This window comes from Pan paniscus, chromosome 16 (genome assembly GCF_029289425.2).
Source record: "Pan paniscus chromosome 16, NHGRI_mPanPan1-v2.0_pri, whole genome shotgun sequence".
NCBI lineage: Eukaryota > Metazoa > Chordata > Mammalia > Primates > Hominidae > Pan > Pan paniscus.
The window spans coordinates 67,328,470-67,347,587 of NC_073265.2; the positions used below are offsets into that span (position 1 = coordinate 67,328,470).

The 19,118-nt window shown below is 50.3% G+C and overlaps 1 protein-coding gene across 2 annotated transcripts in view; it reads right to left on the bottom strand.

Moving 5' to 3' along the window:
* Positions 1-16,551, bottom strand: part of CIB2 (calcium and integrin binding family member 2) — a 26,621-nt gene extending 10,070 nt beyond the window's left edge. The window contains exons 1-2 of one of the 2 annotated variants that reach the window (XM_003813802.6): positions 16,413-16,551; positions 8,955-8,989 (exon numbers count right to left, since the gene is read on the bottom strand). In XM_003813802.6, the coding sequence (XP_003813850.1) occupies positions 8,955-8,989; positions 16,413-16,463 (86 nt within the window). In that variant the 5' untranslated portion in view covers positions 16,464-16,551. The remainder of the gene's footprint in view (positions 1-8,954; positions 8,990-16,412) is intronic. The other variant, XM_008966415.4, reaches the window with a different exon arrangement.
* Between the last annotated feature and the right edge of the window lie 2,567 nt (positions 16,552-19,118).

A 19,118-nucleotide genomic window follows, 5' to 3' on the forward strand; every position in this document is an offset into this window, starting at 1 on the left:
ATGTCTCTACAAAAAAAAAAAAAAAAAAAAAATTAAAAATTAGGTGGATGTGGTGATATGCATCAGTAGTCCTAGCTACTCGGGAGGCTAAAGTAGGAGGATCTCTAGCCTGGGCAACAGAGTGAGATCCTGTCTCTAAAAAAAAAAAGATACGTAAAGAAAGAAAAAAATAACATACTGGTAAATCAAATCTAAGACTTTAAAAGAATAATATGTTAGGATCAAGTAGGATTTATTCCAGAATGCAAAGATAGTTCAGTATTTGGAAATCTGTGGCTACAAATCATATTAAGCAAAAAACATTTGGACCAATTTGATAGATGCATTTATGACTATATATGTGAATACAGAAAAATATCTGAGAAGTTATATACTACATGTTTACACTGATAGTCCCTGGGAGGTGGGAGTAGAGAAATGTGAAAAGAAGGAGGCTAACTTTTACTTGTTATTTCACCTACTTCTCAATTATTTGAAATTTTAGAAGTAATTAATTAATTATTTATTTATTTTTTGAGACAGAGTCTCGCTCTTTCGCCCAGGCTGGAGAGCAGTGGCGCAATCTTGGCTCACTGCAACCTCTGCCTCCCGGGTTCAAGTGATTTTCTCATGCCTCGGCCTCCCAAGTAGCTGGAATTACAGGGGCATGCGACCACACTCGGCTGATTTTTTTATATTTTTAGTAGAGATGGGGTTTCATCATGCTGGCCAGGCTGGTCTTGAACTCCTGACCTCAAGTGATCCACCACATCATCCTCTCAAAGTGCTGAGATTACAAGCATGAGCCACCGCACCTGGTCAAAAGTATTTTAAAGTATACGTTATTTTGTCAATAAAAAAAACTTAAAATTCTTAGTAAAACAGAAACAAAAGGAGTTTCTGCTTAGGAGCAGAAACAAAAGGGTATCTCCTTCTCTTTTTTTTTTTTTTTTTTTTTTTTTTTTGAGTCTTGCACTGTCACCCAGGCTGGAGTGCAGTGGCTCAATCTCAGCTCACTGCAGCCTCCGCCTCCTGGGTTCAAGCAATTCTCCTGCCTCAACCTCCTGAGTAGCTGGGACTACAGGCGCCCGCCACCACACCCAGCTAATTTTTGTATATACTGGGGATATACCCATCAATGTGGGATGCCTATAATCACCATTATTATATAACATTTCTCCCCAGGAGCACTAATCAATGTACTATTCGCCAGCCAGGTCCATGAGTTCTGCATACGTGAGTCAACTGAAGACAGAAAATATTTGGAAAAAAGAAAATTGCACCTACACTAAACATGTATAGATTTTTTTTATGTCATTATTCCTTAAACAATACAGTATAGCAACTCTTTACACAGCATTTACATTGTATTAGGTATTATCAGTAATGCAGTAATGATTTAAAGTATACAGGAGGTGCCGATTTAAAGCATATAGGAGGGGCTGGGCACGGTGGCTTACACCTGCAATCTCAGCACTTTGGGAGGCCGAGGTGAGCCAATCACTTGAGCCTAGGAGTTTTGAGACCAGCGTGGGCAAAACAGTGTCACCCTTGTCTCTACAAAAAATATATATATATAAATTAGTCAGGCATGGTGGCATGTGCCTATAGTCCCAGCTACTTGGGAGGCAGAGGTGGGAGGACCACTTGAGCCCAGGAGTTTGAGGCTGCAGTGAGCCATGATCGCACCACTGTACTCCAGACTGGGCGACAGAGATCCTGCCTGACAAAAAAAAAAAAATTATACAGAAGGATGTGCAAAGTGGATAAGGTTATATGCAAATAATATGCCATTTTATATCAGGGACTTAAGCATTTGCAGTTTTTGGTATCCTTGGGAGGTCCTAGAACCTATCTCCCACAGATACTGAGAGAGGAATGTAATTAGTTAAGACAGTAAAATAGTACACTTAAATACTGGAGAGGAGGCAAGTTACCATTTACTGGAAAACCAAAAATAATTAGCTTAAAGACTATTTGAAATAGAAAGAGTTCAGAAGCCTTTCTACACAATAGTTTTTCTATTATGTATTAACATTAGCCTTTTCAAAAGTAGGATTTGGCTGAGTGCAGTGGCTCATGCCTGTAATACCAGTGCTTTGGGAGGCCAAGGGGAAAGGATTGCTTGAGGCCAGGAGTTTGAGACCAGCCTGGGCAACACAGTGAGACTGTTTCTATAATTTTTTTAATTAAAAAAAATGAATTCACAATTTAAAAGAACCAAAAAAAAAACCACAACTAAGTATAAAATTGGTATAAAATGTACTAATTTTGAAGTATCAAAAAAACCATGAAAGTTTAACAAAAGATATAAAAATATTTTAGGTACTTAAGATAACTATTGTGCATTCCTGATCGGAAAGACTTAATGCTGTAATGATGACGATGCTCTGTTCATTTTTCTGTAAAATGAATATGACCCTAATCAAAACCTGCAAGTGATCTATTTGGGATCTAGCCAGCCCAATTCAAAAGTTTGTTTGGTTAAGTGTTTCTTCAAGCTACTGGCAAAAAAATAAAAAAATAAAAAATAAATAAAAAAAAAAGTTTGTTTAGAAGAATAAATATAGGAGTGTTGCAGGGGAACCCTGAAAAAAAGAGAAACTGGGGAAACATTTGTCCCTATCAGGTATTAAAACAGTTTAAAGCTATAATAAGGACAATGTATGAAATAGACATTGGCATTTACAAGGCAGACTAGTAGAAGTGGTAGATCCCAATGTAAATGAGAATGAGCCCACGACACAGCATTTGAAATCAGTGGGGAAAAGATTAATTCCTCTGAAAGTCACAAACCAGCAATCCACCAGTCATGCCTAGTTTCCATATAGCATTTTAAAATAATTAAATTACGTTGAAATAATAAATTTAGAATTTTGCTGCCACCATATACAGATTGAAAGATCTTACACTATAAACCTGGGTTTCTTAATCAAGATGGTCTGAATTCCCCCAAGGCAACAACTAGCTGGGGCTAAGGAGCAGCTATTTCTGCAGGTGTCTGTTCTAAAGAGTTCCCACCCGACTAGACAGCTTCATTTATTTACAGTGCATGCTGGCCCCCCTGACAGGCAGCTGAGCTTCAGACTCTCGGGTTATTCACTGAATGATCTGGGGTCAGAAGACAAAAAGCATATAACAGCAGTGGGAGGAAAAAGCAAAAGTCTTAAAAATATCCATTATCTTTGATCAGGAAATTTGTTGGAAATACCCAGACATGTGCAGTTATGTGAATGGTACCACAAGAATATTCACTGAAGTACAAGTTAAAATCATGAAAAGTTGGAAATCTAAATGTTCAACTCTACAAATTAAGAAATATCCATTAAATGCAGCCATTTAAAATATTATATCAGAATATCTAATGATATTGAAAGTTGTTCGCAAGATGTTAAATGAAAAAAGCAGAAGCTACAGTATAATCCCATTTTTTTTTTAAAAAAGCTTGTATATATTTATATACTCACGAAAAGAAAGACTAAAAGGAAGGCTGGTCACTAAAATGTTAGTGATTATCTTGGGTAGTAGGGGGACAGTAAGATCTTTTTTCTTATCTTTTTTTAACTTTAAAAATTGTGATAAATGGCTGGGCAGTGGCTCACGCCTGTAATCCCAGCACTTTGGAAGGCCAAGGCGGGCAGATCATGAGGTCAGGAGTTTGAGACCAGCCTGACCAACATGGTGAAACCCGTCTCTACTAAAATACAAAAAACAGCCTGGCCTGGTGGCGCGTGCCTATAACCCCAGCTACTCAGGAGGCTGAGGCAGGAGAATTGCTTGAACCCAGGAGGCAGAGGTTGCAGTGAGCCGAGATCGCGCCATTGCACTCCAGCCTGGGTGACAGAGCCAGACTCCGTCTCAAAAAAAAAAAAAAAAAAAAATTGTGATAAAATAACAGAAAATTTACCATCTTAATTATTAGTTTTTCTAAATCGTGCTAAAATGCACATGCCATAAAGTGTACCATCTTAACCATTTTGATGGGTACAGTTCAGTGGCATATTAAATATGTTCACATTATTATGCAACCATCACCACCACTGATCCACCTCCAGAACTCTCTCCATCTTCCAAAACTGAAACTCTGTACTAATCAATAAGTTCCCATTCCCCCTCCTCCCAGCCCCTGGCAACCACTATTCTACTTTCTGTTTCTAAGAATTTGACTACTTGGCTAGGCCTGGTGGCTCATGCCTGTAATCCTAGCACTTTGGGAGGCAGAAGCGGGTGGATCATTTGAGGTCAGGAGTTCGAGATCAGCTTGGCCAACAAGGTGAACCCCATCTCTACTAAAAATACAAAAATTAGCCGAGCGTGTTGGTACACGCCTGTAATCCCAGCTACTTGGGAGGCTGAGGCAGGAGAATTGCTTGAACCTGGGAGGCAGAGGTTGCAGCGAGACACAGACTTTAAAAAAAAAAATAAAAAAAAAAAAGAATTTGACTACTCTAGGTACCTCATGTAAGTGGAATCGTATATGTCATTTTGTGACTGCTTATTTCACTGTGCATAATGTCCTTAAGGTCCATCCATGTTGTAGCATGGGTCAGACTCCTTCCTTTTGCAGGTTGAATAGTGTTTTATTGTCTATCTATACCATGCTTGGTTCATCTATTCATTTGCTGATGGATTGCTTCCACCTTTTGTGAATAATGCTGCTATGATTGTGGGTGTACAAACATCTCAAGACTCTGCTTTCAATTCTTTTGGGTATATACCCAGAAGTAGAATTGCTGGATCATGTGGTGATTTTATTTGTAAGTGTTTGAGGATCCACCATACTGTTTTCTTTAGCTTTCTTATCTACTTTTACAATTTGCCTAAGGAAAAGCAATTTTAAGCATATATATACTTTTTTTTTTTTTGAGATGGAGTCTCACTTTGTAGCCCAGGCTGGAGTGAAGTGGCATGATCTCGGCTCACTGCAACCTCCGCCTCCTGGGTCCCGGTTGAAGCAATTCTCCTGCCTCAGCCTCCTGAGTAGCTGGGACTACAGGAACACACCACCATGCCCAGCTAATTTTTGTATTTTCAGTAGAGTTGGGGTTTCACCATGTTGGCCAGGCTGGTCTTGAACTCCTGACCTCATGATCCACCCGCCTCAGCCTCCCAAAGTGCTGAGATTAAAGGAGTGAGCCACTGCGCCCGGCCAATTTTAAGCATATTACAAAACAATACCATCTGACTTTTTTTTTTTGAGACAGAGTCTTGCTCTGTTGTCCAGGCTGGTGTGCAGTGGTGCAATCTCAACTCACTGCGGTCTCAACCTCCTGGGCTCCAGCACTTCTCCCACCTCAGCCTCCCAAGGAGCTGGGACTACAGGCACACACCACCAGACCTGGCTAATTTCTGTATTTTTTTTTTTAGAGACAGGGGTCTCACCATGTTGGCCAGACTGGTCACATACCCCTGAGTTCATGTAATCCACCGGCCTCGGCCTCTCAAAGTGCTAGGATTACAGGTGTGAGCCAACGTACCCGACCACGATCTGACTTTTTGATAAACACATACAAAAGAAAAACACTGGCATAATATATACCAAAAGATTAACAGCCTTATTTCTGGGTCATAGGCTCACAGGTAATTTTTTTTGTCTTCTCTTGACTGGCTTCATTTTCTAATTTTTCTACAATCATTATGTATATGTGTAGTAAGTAATTAAAATAGGTTACACAAAGTTTTTAAAAGGTTGAGAAAATAAACAATAAAATAACAAGTAGGCAAATACCTTGGAGTGCTGGCTGGGTGGGCCTCTCTGTGTACCAAGGGGACAAGGACTACTGTCCCACTGATTAAAGAGCACAGCCTAATTAGGGCACAAGGGAAGTCGAAGTGCTAAGCTCTTACCTATAAAAAGCAAGGTGACTGAATAGGGTGGGCTGCCCACTCGGGCTCAATGTGGGAATGCAGGAGCTGTGTCCTGGGGAGCAATCGGATCTACCTGGGTGGGGGCAGGGCAGAGGGAAGGAGAATTGGAGGCAGGCTATCTGTGACTCGGTATCACTGCCCCAAAGTTGCCACAGAGCTGGGCCCCAACCTGCAAAGAAAAACCTCCTGCTCAAGTTTCCTCCTCGCCATCTGGTCAGTACTCAGGGAGCAGCTTACCAAGAAAACCATCCTGGTGGGGGTGGGGAGTAGCAGCCCTGAAAGGCCCTTGGGAGCAGGGAAGATGAGCATGGCCTGGGGCTGGATAGCCTGGCTCTGCAGCTGACCTTGCCCTCTCTGGGCTCCAGGCCTCAGTTTTGTCACCCGGACCTGAGATGTGAACAGTGGAGAGGGCTCTCCTGGAGGGGCAGTCAGTCATGCTGGCCTCTCCACAGAGAAGGCTGGAGAAAAGCGAAGGGGGGTGAAACCGGAATTGAGCCATCATGGCCATGCCTGTTCCCTCTAGGGACAGGCAATCCCGAATCTGTCTTGTCTTAACTACCCTTCCCTGAGGGTGGACAGGTGGGCAGCAAACTCCAGGTAGCTCTTTTCATGTTTAATAACACCATCACCCAGCCCTCCCGGACACAGGGGCCTGTGAGAAAACAGCTCCTGCAAGCAATGTCATCCCCATGCTGCAGACGGGGCCTCAGGCTTGGGTTTTGCTCTGGTGTTGAATTACAGAGCCTAGGGTCCTGATGCGTGCAGAGGGGTGCAGGCCAGGGCTGTGGGGAGCCAGGACGCCTCTCCTCAAGCCCTCTCACCTGCCTGGAGCCCCTCATTTTCCAAGGGGCCAGGGATACCCCTGATACGGTTTGGCTGTGTCCCTACCCAAATCTCATCTTGAATTGTAGTTCCCATAATCCCTACGTGTCATGGGAGGGACCTGGTGGGAGGTAATTGAATCATGGGGGCAGTTACCCTGAGGCTGTTCTCATGATAGTGAATTCTCATGAGATCTGATGGTTTTATAAGGGGCTTCTCCCCCTTTGCCCAGCACTTCTCTCTCCTGCTGCCATGTGAGGAAGGATGTGTTTGCCTCCCCTTCTGCCATGATTGTAAGTTTCCTGAGGCCTCCCCAGCCATGTGGAACCGTGAATCAATTAAACCTCTTTCCTTTATAAATTACCCAGTCTCAGGCAGTTCTTTATAGCAGCATGAGAATGGACTAAAACAACCACCAAAGGCCCATCATATTGGATCGGATTCCCGGACTGGCCTTCGAGCTCCTCTCTCCTCTTCCCCACACAGGCAATCTTGCTGCTGTCAATGAGACCACGGGAGGATGGGGGTGGGAGTGGGAGCAGGAGAAGCTGGCCTGTGTCTCACCTCTGCTACTCCCCAGCCTGGAATGTTCTCCCTCAGCCAATCCTACCTGTCTTTCACCCACACACTCTTCATATGGTCACTGGTGGCTAACAGGTGCCATGCTCCCTGTTAGTCCTGCCTGATCGCAAGTCTGGTGGGGAGCTGGGCCCCTGGGTCCAGGAACCCAAGGAGCCCCTAACAGGCTGTTAGAGCAGCTGGGATAGCACTAGGATGGCAGGGTGTTGGGGGTGCTTATAAAGGAGATGATTCTGGAGTTGGGTCTGGAAGGATGCATAGCAATGCTGTGGGCAGAGGAGAGGCGAAGGACACTCCAGGGAGTGGAGATAGCCAGTGCAAAGGCCGAGGCAAGGGGCTTTTGTTGCCAGAATGAAAATGGCCGTGGGCCTCAGAAGGCAGGCAGCTTGGGCTTGGCATCTACAAAGGTAGGGAACCCGAAGCTCCCTGTGAGGCTCAAATGAGGCTCCATGCCAAGAACTCTGAAAGGTAAAAGGTGCCACAAGAATGCCAGGGGTGACAGCTTTGTTATTCCAATACCGAGAGCCATCCTGTCGAAATGGGGACCTCACCCCTGACATCTCTCAAGCTACAGGGCAAATCCCACTTATCAAACACTATACCCCAGTGTTGCTGCCTCTCGGCAATGCTATGAGGGTAGGTTTCACTATCCCTATTATACAGAAGAAAACTGAGGCTCAGGGAAGGTCAAATGGTTGCCCAAGGCCACAGATGCCAGGTCTACTGATGCCAGGCCTGGAGGCTTTGCCCCTTGCTCAGACTCTCTAAGGTGGTGGAAGTGGGGTATCCCCTGCCCATGCAGGTGACAGGTTGGAATAGCAGCCTGGGTAGAGAGGAAAGCCGAGAGGCACTGCCTGAATGAGCAGAATGGTTAGGGCAGTGACAAGCTGCAGCACAGCTCTCTTGGGAAGCTGCAATGGGCTCTGGTCCCAGCCTGACCATCGATCTCCAGGGGAAGTGATCCTGGGACTTTGCTGGCTTTTAGTGCCACCTGATAGCCCAGGCAGAGGGGCCTAGTGAGGCCCGTGGGGCAGTTTTCTTGGTATTCAGTGATTCCTGCTCACCCACTGGTCCTGGGGTTCTGAGGCTGCCGATCCCCTTCATCTTTCCCATCCAGGTCCACCCCCACCCCCATCAACACCAAGGAGAAGGGCTGTCCTGGGAAGAAGCAGAGCCCTGATGAATAGCTCAGGGGTGGTGGCCATGCCCTCAACTTTTAGACGTCCTAGGAGTGGAAGAACATCAAAGCTAGAGCCAAAGGGCCCTTAGGGACCCCTGGTCTAACAGACAGGGACTCCCTGCTATACCAGGACCCAGGATGCAGTGAAATAGCAAGGGACCTGGAGTCAGAGGCTGGGTCTTGAGTCCCTCAAGTTGCTAAGCTCCATCTGTCAAATGGGGTTAAATGGATTCTCTTGTTACAAGGTCACAATGAGGATTAAATAAGAATGTGCCGGAAACTACCCACCTGAAAGCTCATAGTAAGTAGATGTTCATTCCCCAGCAGGAGGATCTGGGCCCTGGGAGGAGTGGGAAGCTCTAACTCCATCCTAGCCCAGTGGCCGAGTGGGGACCTGAATGTGGCTCCTGACACATGCTGATGCTCTGCCTCAGCCCCAGGAGCACAGCCAGCCCATGTGGGGTGCCCCAGCCTCACCCCGGCCCCAGTCCCAGTCCCAACAGGGTGAACGAGAAGCCACACTTACTTGAGGATGTCCTTCTTATTGAAGAAGGTGCAGTCCTGTTGAGGGAAAACACACAACACACAGTCAGTGTGCGGCTCCCAGGCTTTCTTCCTCAGAGGCCTCGATGCCACAGGGCTCACAGGGGATAGCTCCAGACTGGGGACAGAAGAGTCACTACTATCCCTTTCCACCTTGCCCTCACCCACTGGGGACAGCTGGCTCTAGTAGGTATAGAAAATGCCTCCCAAAACCTTTGTCCATCCTGGGCTAGGCCTAAGGAGCTTAGTGCATGGTGGGGGGCTGTAGCACGCTTTAGGGTACACATGTAGGAGGAAGATGGATGCTCACAGGTATGCGTGGCTGATTTGAGTGCCAGTGGGATACACTGGGGGATGACAGGGAGGTGGCTGGGAGACAACTCCGAATGAGGACCCACAGGGCCACCTCGTGTAGCTGCATGGGGTGCCATCCTCACTGTAGCCCTGAGCATGGTGCTAGGGGGGTTGTGCAGTCCCAGGCTCAGAGACCGAGAGTTCCAGGCACATAGACTGGGGAAGCATCAGTATATACTTGGTGTCTGAAGCCAGAAAGGGATGAGGTCACCCAGAGAAGGGAGTGAAGAGGCCAGGGAGATATGGGAGGGAGAAACGTGGGCAAGGGGAACCGGGTAGCATCTGGGGTAGAGGTGAGGGTAGGGGCTGCTGGGGACCCCCAGGTAAGCATTACTCCAGGTGGGGGCAGCACTTGGCTCCTAGGGCCATCCAGATGACAAACTCATCTCGGAGGGGTCCTGTCTTTGTTTAGATGAACTGCCTCTATCCACAGCTTGGCCTGCCCAAGGTGAGTATCAACCACTGGGAGTCAGTGACAATGGCCACTATGCCAGGCCTTGGTGAAAAGTATAGAGGTGAAGAGGACCCAGCACTTTGTAAAATGCCCAACCGTAAAGGGCTTTTGTGCACCTCCCCTGCTGTTTAGCTCCTCCACCTTGGTCCACTGTTACAGCATGAAGGAAGAAGGCCTCCTAGGTCTGCAGAGCCCAGAGCCCGTAGGGCCTCCTGGGGCCATAAGCTGACCAGAGCCAGCTCTGATGAGGAGTGAATGGCTGAAACTCAGGCCTGCAAACAGCCAGGCTTGCCCTGAATGAGACCTGAAGCTGCTGGACATCAGGGCAATTGGATTGCGTGTTGAGAGGCCCAAAGAGAGGACGCCTGCAGGATGCACACAACATCTGGGGTTTCCACTGGGTGCCTTCAGGAGAGCTGAAAAGGGGAGAGCTGGTGGGAATTTCCAGGCCCCATTTGGCCCAACAAGTCTGTCCTTCTAAGCTGCTGCTCCCTGGGAGTTAGACTAAGGGTCCATGCTGCCTTCTTGGAAACACGAGGGGTTCTCCTGGGGGTCTCAGCTTTGCTTTTGACAGTGGTTCCTCTGTAGGAGCCCAGAAAGGCTCAGGCTGGGGAAGCAGTGCCCCCTGCTCCTCACCCAACACAGACAGAAAACTCCCTACTTAGCAGGCCTCAGGCACAGACAGGCTGGAGACACAGTGGGCTGATTTATCAGCAAACTCCAGAAACATGGAGCAGAATGTGGACTTCCCTCCACCCCAGGGCCGTTTCCATGGTCTAAGGTGCCCAGTGAGAAGGGCCAGGGCTCTCCCACCTAGCCTGGAGGAGGCAGTCAGCAGAACTGGAAATGGGGAGAGGTCCCAACTCCTGCTCTCTTCCCCCCGATCTGTCCTCCTTCCCCTCCCCTCTTCTCTCTCCTATCCCGTGTGTTGGAAAGGAACTATCCAGGTCCTGATTCAAGGGTTCTCCTGACAAAAGATGCAAACACTTCCCCTATAACCCTGCTCCCTGTCACAATTACTTACACCTCCCTATATCAATGGTCCTCAAGCTGTGGCTCCTGGACCAGCAGCATCAGCCTCACTGGGAACTTGGTGAAAATGTAGATTCTTAGGCTCCACTCCAGATCTCTTGAATCAGAAACTCTGTGGGTGGGGCCCAGGGATCTGCACTTTAAAAAACCCTCCCAATGATGCTGATGCATGTTGAAGTGTGAGGAAGACTGCTCTAGAGCAGAATCACTTGGGAGGCTGTTTAGGATACCTGTGTCCCCCATCCCTCAGCAGACCCCAGACAAATTGTAGAGAAATCCCCAAGGATGGATCCAGGCATCGGTGGTTTTCAAAGCCACTCAGGTGGTCCCAACGTGCAACCCAGGCTGAAAACCACATCACAACCAGTACATGATGTACCATGCACCTAGCACCTGGGGCTCTAAATATCCAATTTTTCTTAATCCGTATCATTAGACAATGGGGGTGGGCATTATCTCTCTATCTTAAAGATGGGCAGCTTGAGACTCAGCAAAGTTGAGTAGCTTGCCCTAAGTTGCACACACAGCCCAGGAGGGCTGGGAATGGAACTTAGGCCTCTGTGCTTCCCTTTCCCCTGCTCCCCCATCTTTTTTTTTTGAGACGGAGTCTTGCTCTGTCACCCAGGCTGGAGTGCAGTGGCATGATCTCAGCTCACTGCAACCTCCGCCTCCTGGGTTCAAGTGATTCTCCTGTCTCAGCCTTCCAAGTAGCTGGGATTACAGGCATGCGCCACCAAGCCTGGCTAATTTTTGTATTCTTACTAGAGATGGGGTTTCACCATATTGGTCAGGCTGGTCTCGAACTCCTGACCTCAGGTGATCCACCCAACTAGGCTTCCCAAAGTGCCGGGATTATAGGCATGAGCCACCATGCAAAGCCTTCTTTTTTTCTTTTTAAGGGGAGTAGACCTTGGGGCCCTCGCTGGCAAGGAAGCAGAGGCAAGAAAAGATCCTCTGTGCTTCTTGGCCACTGCCTATGACTACAAACAGAGCCATGACCACTGTACACCAACCACTCCATGTCCTGCGTCTGCTGTGTATTCCTACACTTATACATAGCAGGTGCTTAATACAGGCTTGTGGGATGAGTGACCAGACTTTTCCATGTATGCCTTCCACAGCAGTTACATTATTTCAGTGGCTGCAGAGTCACTGCCTAGTCTTAATCTTTCTTCTCTTTCTGAACATTTAGTAACACCTATTTCTTGGTTTTAACATCACTGACAAAGCTGCCATGAACCTGCTCATCAACTGATGTTTCACTTTTTCTTCTGTTCACTTGTTTCCCTGGGACTCACCCCAAGGAGGCAGTGCACAGGTAGTGAATATGGCAGGTGTTCTTAAAAGCTTCTCAGGGCTCAGGGTGGCCTAGAAGTGTGGCAGGGGAAAAGGTTTGGTAGTCAGGGTCAAATTCTAGTCTAGCTTCAGACCCTTAGGCAAGTCATTCTCCTTTCTGAGCCTCAGTTTCTGCATCTGTAAAGTGGAAATAGTGCCTCTCTGAAGGGGACAGTGTGAAGAGCAAATGAGATAAGGTACAGGAAGTCTATAGGCCCCAGCTGATAGGAAACAGTGCAACAGCTCCATCCACCACCCAAGGTCCCAAAGGCATCTCCCCAGAGTCGGTAGCTCTGCTGTCTTTCCCTTCTCTGGAGTCACCAAACACCCTGCCCACCACTACACCCTCAGCTGCCCTGGGAGCTACAGCCCCATGTCTGAAGGAACCCTTTCTTATACTTTTGGAGAGCAAGTGCCCCATCACTGCTTAGTTCCTGACAGTACACAGGGACACAGGGACAGGTCTTCCGGCAAAGGTCAGGTCCGGGTCATGAGGAGTGGAAGGGAGGGAAGGAGAGAGGGGGCCTAACCCAGGAGTGATGGGCCCTCAGAACATTGGCAGCAGAAAACAGGACAGGCTGGGCTTTTACAGTAGAAGCCCAGATGTTTTCCCAGTTAAGGCTTGAGTTCTGCCTCTGAGCCTATATTCACCCTATTCCCCAACTGGAGTGCCCTCTCCTCTTTCTCCAGGTTGTCCAAACCCTTTCCTTTCTCCAAAGCTCAACTCAAGGGTGACTTGTTCCAGGTAACCCACCTGCCTCCCATCTCCTACATGCCTGGTCTGCCTGTGCCAGCTGTCAGGAGCCGAGCCATGGGCCCTCCCAGCTCTAATGGAAATGGCTCTCCATCCGGCTCTGCCAGCTCAGGCCTCAGCACTGCCCAGGGGACCATCACATGGCTCAAGGTCAGTCTCCAGTGATCTTAGTTGATCCCCACAAGAACCCTGTGACATGAGCACAGCTGGGTTAGTAGTTCCCATTTTAGAGGTGGAGACACTTAGGCCCAGAAGGGAACAGTGGCTTGCTAAGGCCCACAGCATCAACTACCCAGCTGACTTGAATCTAGGGCTTCAGAATCCTTGTCTAGAGTTCTTTGCTCTCCTGGAGCCATGCCTTAACAAATATTTGTTCATTCATTTGACAACATCCTCCAAACATCTCTTTTGTGCCTGGACAGAGGCCATACAAGAAGGAAGATGGAGTGTAAACAGTGAGGTGCCCAGTATAAACCATTCTGTGGCCACACAAGGGACCGGGGATGTATATGTGTCAGGCTCCCTGAGTACTCCCAGCTGAATGGATTGGTGGGGAGAGAGTCAGGGAGCCCGTCCCAAAGAGGTGAGGCCTGCCCTGGACAGAAAGATGGGCCAGACTAGGTTAGCAAAGGAGCAGGGAGAGCAGCAGGAGAACAAGGGCCAGAGGTGAGGGAGGGCTTGGCTAGAAGCCCTTCAGTGTGCCTAAAACTTGGGGTGCAAAGGGAAAGGGAGTAAGAAATGAGGCTGGAGGCCGGGCGCGGTGGCTCACGCCTAGAATCCCAACACTCTGGGAGGCCAAGGCAGGTGGATCACCTGAGGTCAGGAGTTTGAGACCAGCCTGGCCAACATGGCAAAACCCTGTCTCTACTAAAAATACAAAAATTAGATGGGCATGGTGGTGGGTGCCTGTAACCCCAGCTACTTGGGAGGCTGAGGCAGGGAAAACTGCTTGAACCTGGGAGGCGGAGCCGGGATGCAGAGGTTGCAGTGAGCCGAGATCACACCACTGCACTCCAGCCTGGGTGACAGAGCGAGCGAGACTCCGTCTCAAAAAAAAAAAAAGGAAGAGAAAGAAAGAGATGAAGGAAGAGTGAGAGAACTAAGAGGGCGGCTGGCTGGAGGGGGATGGGCAGGAGGGGCGCAGGAGGGAGCAGTCAGACCTCCAGTTTGCAGGAGACTGAGCAGGCCTAGCCCAGGGCTCTGGCTGTGGGGATGGAGGAGGGGACCTCCAGGTGACCCACAAAAGAGGCTGAGTCACAGGCCTTGTTCTTAACTGAAAACATGGGCTGAGGGAGAGCAGAGAGTTGAAATGGCTGGAGGAGCAGCAGTGGGTGTTGGGGAGGCTGTGACCCCTGTTTTGGAGTTTGAGGGGTCTGGGGGATGGCCGTACAATGCAGAGGAGTGGTCTGGACAGAAGCTTAAACGTTGGGAATCACCGGCACCGGGAACCAAGAGGGTGCACCCTGCCCAGGAAAGGTTAGACTACCAGGCTGGGAGGTCCCAAGAAACCCTAGGTGTCACTTAGGGGAGAGGGTGCTGTAACTCAGGCTCACCCCCACTCAGCCCTGGCTGACACATGGCTGGCTGGAGAGCCAGAGGGAAGGAGATGTGGGGCTCTCAGGTTTCACAGCTCTCATTTCTCCCACCCCGCCTGGCAGGGTCTAGCTAGGCTCTGGCAAAGGATCAGAACCTAACACTGGGACTGGCTCCGATGAGTAACCCAATGCCAGGCTGGTTGGAGTGGGAACCTGGGCTCCCCACCCCCATGAAGCTACTCCTCACTTCTGAGCATGGCTTGCCTGCTTGCCCCTGCCCACTCCCAAGCCTTTATCCACGCTGTCCCCTCCACCTGGAATGCCTCCTCTGGGCCCCACTGGGCAAAACCCCACCTATCTTCCCAAGGCCTGCTCAAGTGCTGTATCGTTTCTGGACTTTGTCCCCCTTCCCTGCTGGCCTCCCGCTGCCCACTAGTGCCCTTCCCTAGAACACACTCCACCACCTGCCTCTATCACAAGGGCCACACACTGGAGGTGAGAGTCTGTCTCTGAGTGTCTGAGACTGAGTGCCTTGGGGACAAAAAGCACACATGGCCCAGCCCAGCCCACTCCCAACTAAAGAAGTGAGCCTAGGAGTCAAGATTCGAAATCCTGTGTGAGTCCTGAATGGCTCCTCAGCCTCTGTTTACACGTCTGTAAAATGGGCTAATAATCCACCTCACTGTGATGATCAAGTGAGTTGATGCATAGAGGGCATCAATTACTGTGCCTGGTACACAGCAGGTGCTCCATAAATGTGTCTCCCCTCTTCCTTCCCAGGGCCTCACCTGGGGAGCTGAGAAATCCATTACTGACAACTAGGGCTTCTAGGAGGAGAAGGGGCCTTTGTTTTACCTTCACCCACATCAGAGGACCCACACTTCACATCTGCTTTCCTTCACAGCCAAAGTAAGCACTGATGAAGGCAACAAGTGCCTATGGAGACCCTGTTGGTGTTCCTCCTGCCCAGTTACACAGGCCACAACACAATCCTGCCCCCTCCGCCTGGGGAGTCAGGGGAGAGGCATCAGATGTGGGACTTGAAGGGTGAAAGAGATCCTTTGGAGGGGGGAAAGGCATCCAGGCCCAGGAAATGGCATGGGCAGAGGGAGAGAAGGAGGGAGGAATGAGCCTGGTGAGCTGGAGCAACTGCAAATGGTTTTAAGGCGGCTGCCATGCAGAGGGCAGGGAAGGGACCTGGGGAGACTGGGGCTGCAGAGATAAGCTGAGCAATTGGCCAGGGCTCTGGGTAAGCCAAGGGGTTGGGCTTCATCCCGCAACCACAGCAAAGTTTTTACCTGGGTGGGACGGTATTGGGATTCCAGATCTGGAAAGCTGGCTCTGGAGGCAGGAAAACCTAGAAAGGTCTAAGGAGGTGGCTACTGAGGGCCTAAGGGAGCTGGGAGAGGTGGCCCTGGAAGGCTGCTACCGGGCTTGCGTTCTTGCTCCAGTTATCTCCATGCTGGGGTCAAAAGGAGCGAACCCCAGCAGATAAACAAGACAGTCCCAAGGGAAGACCGCATGTGGAGACTGATGCACCCCACTCCTAAACCAGACAGGACGCCAGCTCTCATTTTTGCTTTACAGAGACTCGCTCTCCTGGGCTCCTTCCTGGGGCTGGGGGGCAGGGAGCGGGGAGGGCGGTCCTCTGTCCAGCCTAGTTTACTGACTTCCCTCTCCGGGCCAGGTGGGCGCTGGAATGGGTGGCTGGAGAGGGGTTCGGGTCCTGCCTAGGGCGAGAGTACCTGGAGAGACGCGCGCCTGAGAGGCTCTTCCAACTGGAAAGAGCTCTTATTCCACCGGTGGGGAAACTGAGGCACGGCGAGGGGAAGTCACCGGCCCAAGGTCACGCGGCGACCTGAAGGCAGAGGCAGGGTTTGAACCTGGGAGAGCTGGCTCTCGGGAGGCCTCGGCCAGCGACCGAGAAAAGGGAGGGGCGGCGGGGCCTGCGTTGGGGGCCGGGCGCGCCGAGCTCACCTGGTAGTTGTCTAGCTGCTCTTCGGTGAAGATGGTCTGCTTGTTCCCCATGGTGGCCGCCGCGCCGCCGCTCGCCCGCCCGGGCTCCGCCTCCCATCAGCGGCCGCCAGACCCGGAGCCAGCGCCCCGTGCCCGCGGCCCTCGGCAGCCCCGCGGCTGGCAGCGGCCCACGGTGGCCGGACCCTTCCCGCCCCGCCGCTCGCCCGGAGGAGGCGCGCGGGGGTCTCGGAGGCGGAGACGGGAACCCGGAGCGGCAGCGACTCCGCCCCCGGCGGGAAGAGGGGCGGGCACCCGGCTCCGCGGCTGCAGCGCGCCCGGGTCCCGGCAGGAGGCGACCTGGCCCTGGGAGACGCTGCCCGGCACGAACCCTTGGCTCCCGCGGCCGGAAGTGCTGGGGGCACGCGGGGGTCTCGGAGGCGGGGACAAAGACCCGGAGCGGCGGCGACTCCGCCCCGCAGCAGGAAGAGGCGTGCGCCCGGGTCCCGCCGTGGGAGTCCAGGTCGCACGGCGTGAGGGTGCGGGGCCTGGGAAAAAACCCTGTCGAGGCGGGCAGTGGGGCGAGTGGCGCCCCTTGACCTGGGGCGGGGGCGGCAGCGAGGACTGTGAGTGCGTGGATCTAGCTGGGGCCGGGCTCCGCCACCGTCTCGGCGTCGCGACCTTGGTCAAGCCCTTACCCGGGCCCTGTCCCTCTGGGGAGAAGGAGGGGGTCAGTCAAGCTGACATCTGAGGCCCTCCCGGCCAGGCCTCGGGAAGCCCATCTGGCCTTTGGCCGCGGCCTAGGCAGGGCATCTCAGACCTTCTGTGTTCCTTAGGGAGCAGGACAGGATTTACTTGGCTTTCTCTGAGCCCTTGGTTACAAACGTGAGACTTGAGAGGATTTAAAGGACTTGACTGTGTCCACAGAAGTGTGACAAAGGCCAAGACATTTTTTGGAGCTTTTAAGCAGATGCCATTGTAAGGGAAGCAGTACTTTACCTCTGCCCTCCTAGGGTCTTTGGCTGGGCTTGAGAATTAATTTGGCATAAGACAGATTAAGGGGAGAAAAACAGATTTAATACAAGTTTTACATGACGTGGAAGCCCTCATAAGGAAATGAAGACCCTGAGAACTGGCAAAATCTAAATACTTTTTTTTTTTTTGAGATGGAGTCTCACTCTGTCGCCCAGGCTGGAGTCCAGTGGCGCGATCTTGGCTCGCTACAACCTCCGCCTCCTGGGTTCAAGCGATTCTTCTGCCTCAGCCTCCCCGAGTAGCTGGGACTACAGGCGCATGTCACCACACCCAGCTAATTTTTTTTGTGTACTTTTAGTAGAGAGAGGTTTCACCATGTTGGCTGGGCTGGTCTCGAAATCTTGACCTCAGGTGATCCACCCGCCTCAGCCTCCCGAAGTGCTAGGATTAGAGGCCTGAGCCACCACGCCCGGCCAATTTTTGTATTTTTTTGTAGAGATGGGGTTTTGCCGTGTTGCCCAGGCTGGTTTTGAACTCCCAGGCTCGAGCAATCCACCCACCTTGGCTTCTCACCCAAAGTGCTGGGATTATAGGATGTGAGCCATCATACCCGGCCTCATCTGTTTTTTAGAAAAAGAAGGATGATCAAGAGTGTCCTTCTTGCATCTGCTACTTTTCAAGTGCCTTTAACTCAAATACTCAATATGCCAGAGCAGCATATGTTGTGGTGGCATGTTCTGAACTCCTTCCCCATCTACCAAATGGAGTCACCGCTATCTTTCTGGGGTCCAGCCCATACAACTGTTATTTCTAAACTCAGGACAACTGAATCAGTAGGTATTATCTCCATATTATAGGCAAAGAGTTGGGCTGAGAGAGGTTCAGTAACTTGCCCAGGGTCCCACAGCTGGGAATTAGTAGAACCTGGACTGGACCCAGGCACTGGCTCAACATACCATTCCACAACTGCCAGTGGACTTTGAAGAGATCAGGATTTTTTTTTAATTTATATATATATATATATATATATAAAATAGAGATGGAGTCTCACTATGTTGCCCAGGCTGGTCTCCAACTCCCAGGTTCAAGTGATCCTTCTGCCTTGGCCTCCCAAAGTACTAGGATTACAGGCGTGAGCCACCATGCCTGGGCGAGATCAAGACTTTATGCTTTAAAATGCGTGGTTTGTTACTTTAGGATAGTGGTTCTGAAACCACCTGGGAGCATGTATCAAAATTACTTGGGAGGCTGCACCCCTAGAGTTTCTGATTTAGAAGGTCTGGGGTGGCTAAGAATGTGGGTATCGAAAGGGTTCCTGGGTGACACTGATGCAGCTGGTCTTGGAACCATACTTTGAGAGTGATTGCTTAGGCTGCTGAAGCTTGTGGGTTCTGATGGGAACAGGGCTTCAAGTTTGGCAGATGATCCCTCATGCTTTTAGTTTTCTTTTATATCTGAGGCTACTGGTTGGGGTTTTCCAACCTTACTTTGCCACTCCCTGGTGAGAACAGCAGCCATCAGCTGAACAGACATGTCACCCTGTTAAAATCACAAGAGTCTTCAGAGGCACCATCAATTGCTATCAGAGGGGTAAGAAGCAATTCATTAGCCTGGGGATTGGTGACCAGCCTTCAGGGGTCACCTCACCATCTTTTCATCATTGTGGACACATGCAATAGGGGCCTAACCCATGGGAAAGAAGGCAGGATGTGTCCCCAGAGATTCGGAGAATGTGGAATTTTAGAGCAGAGAAGG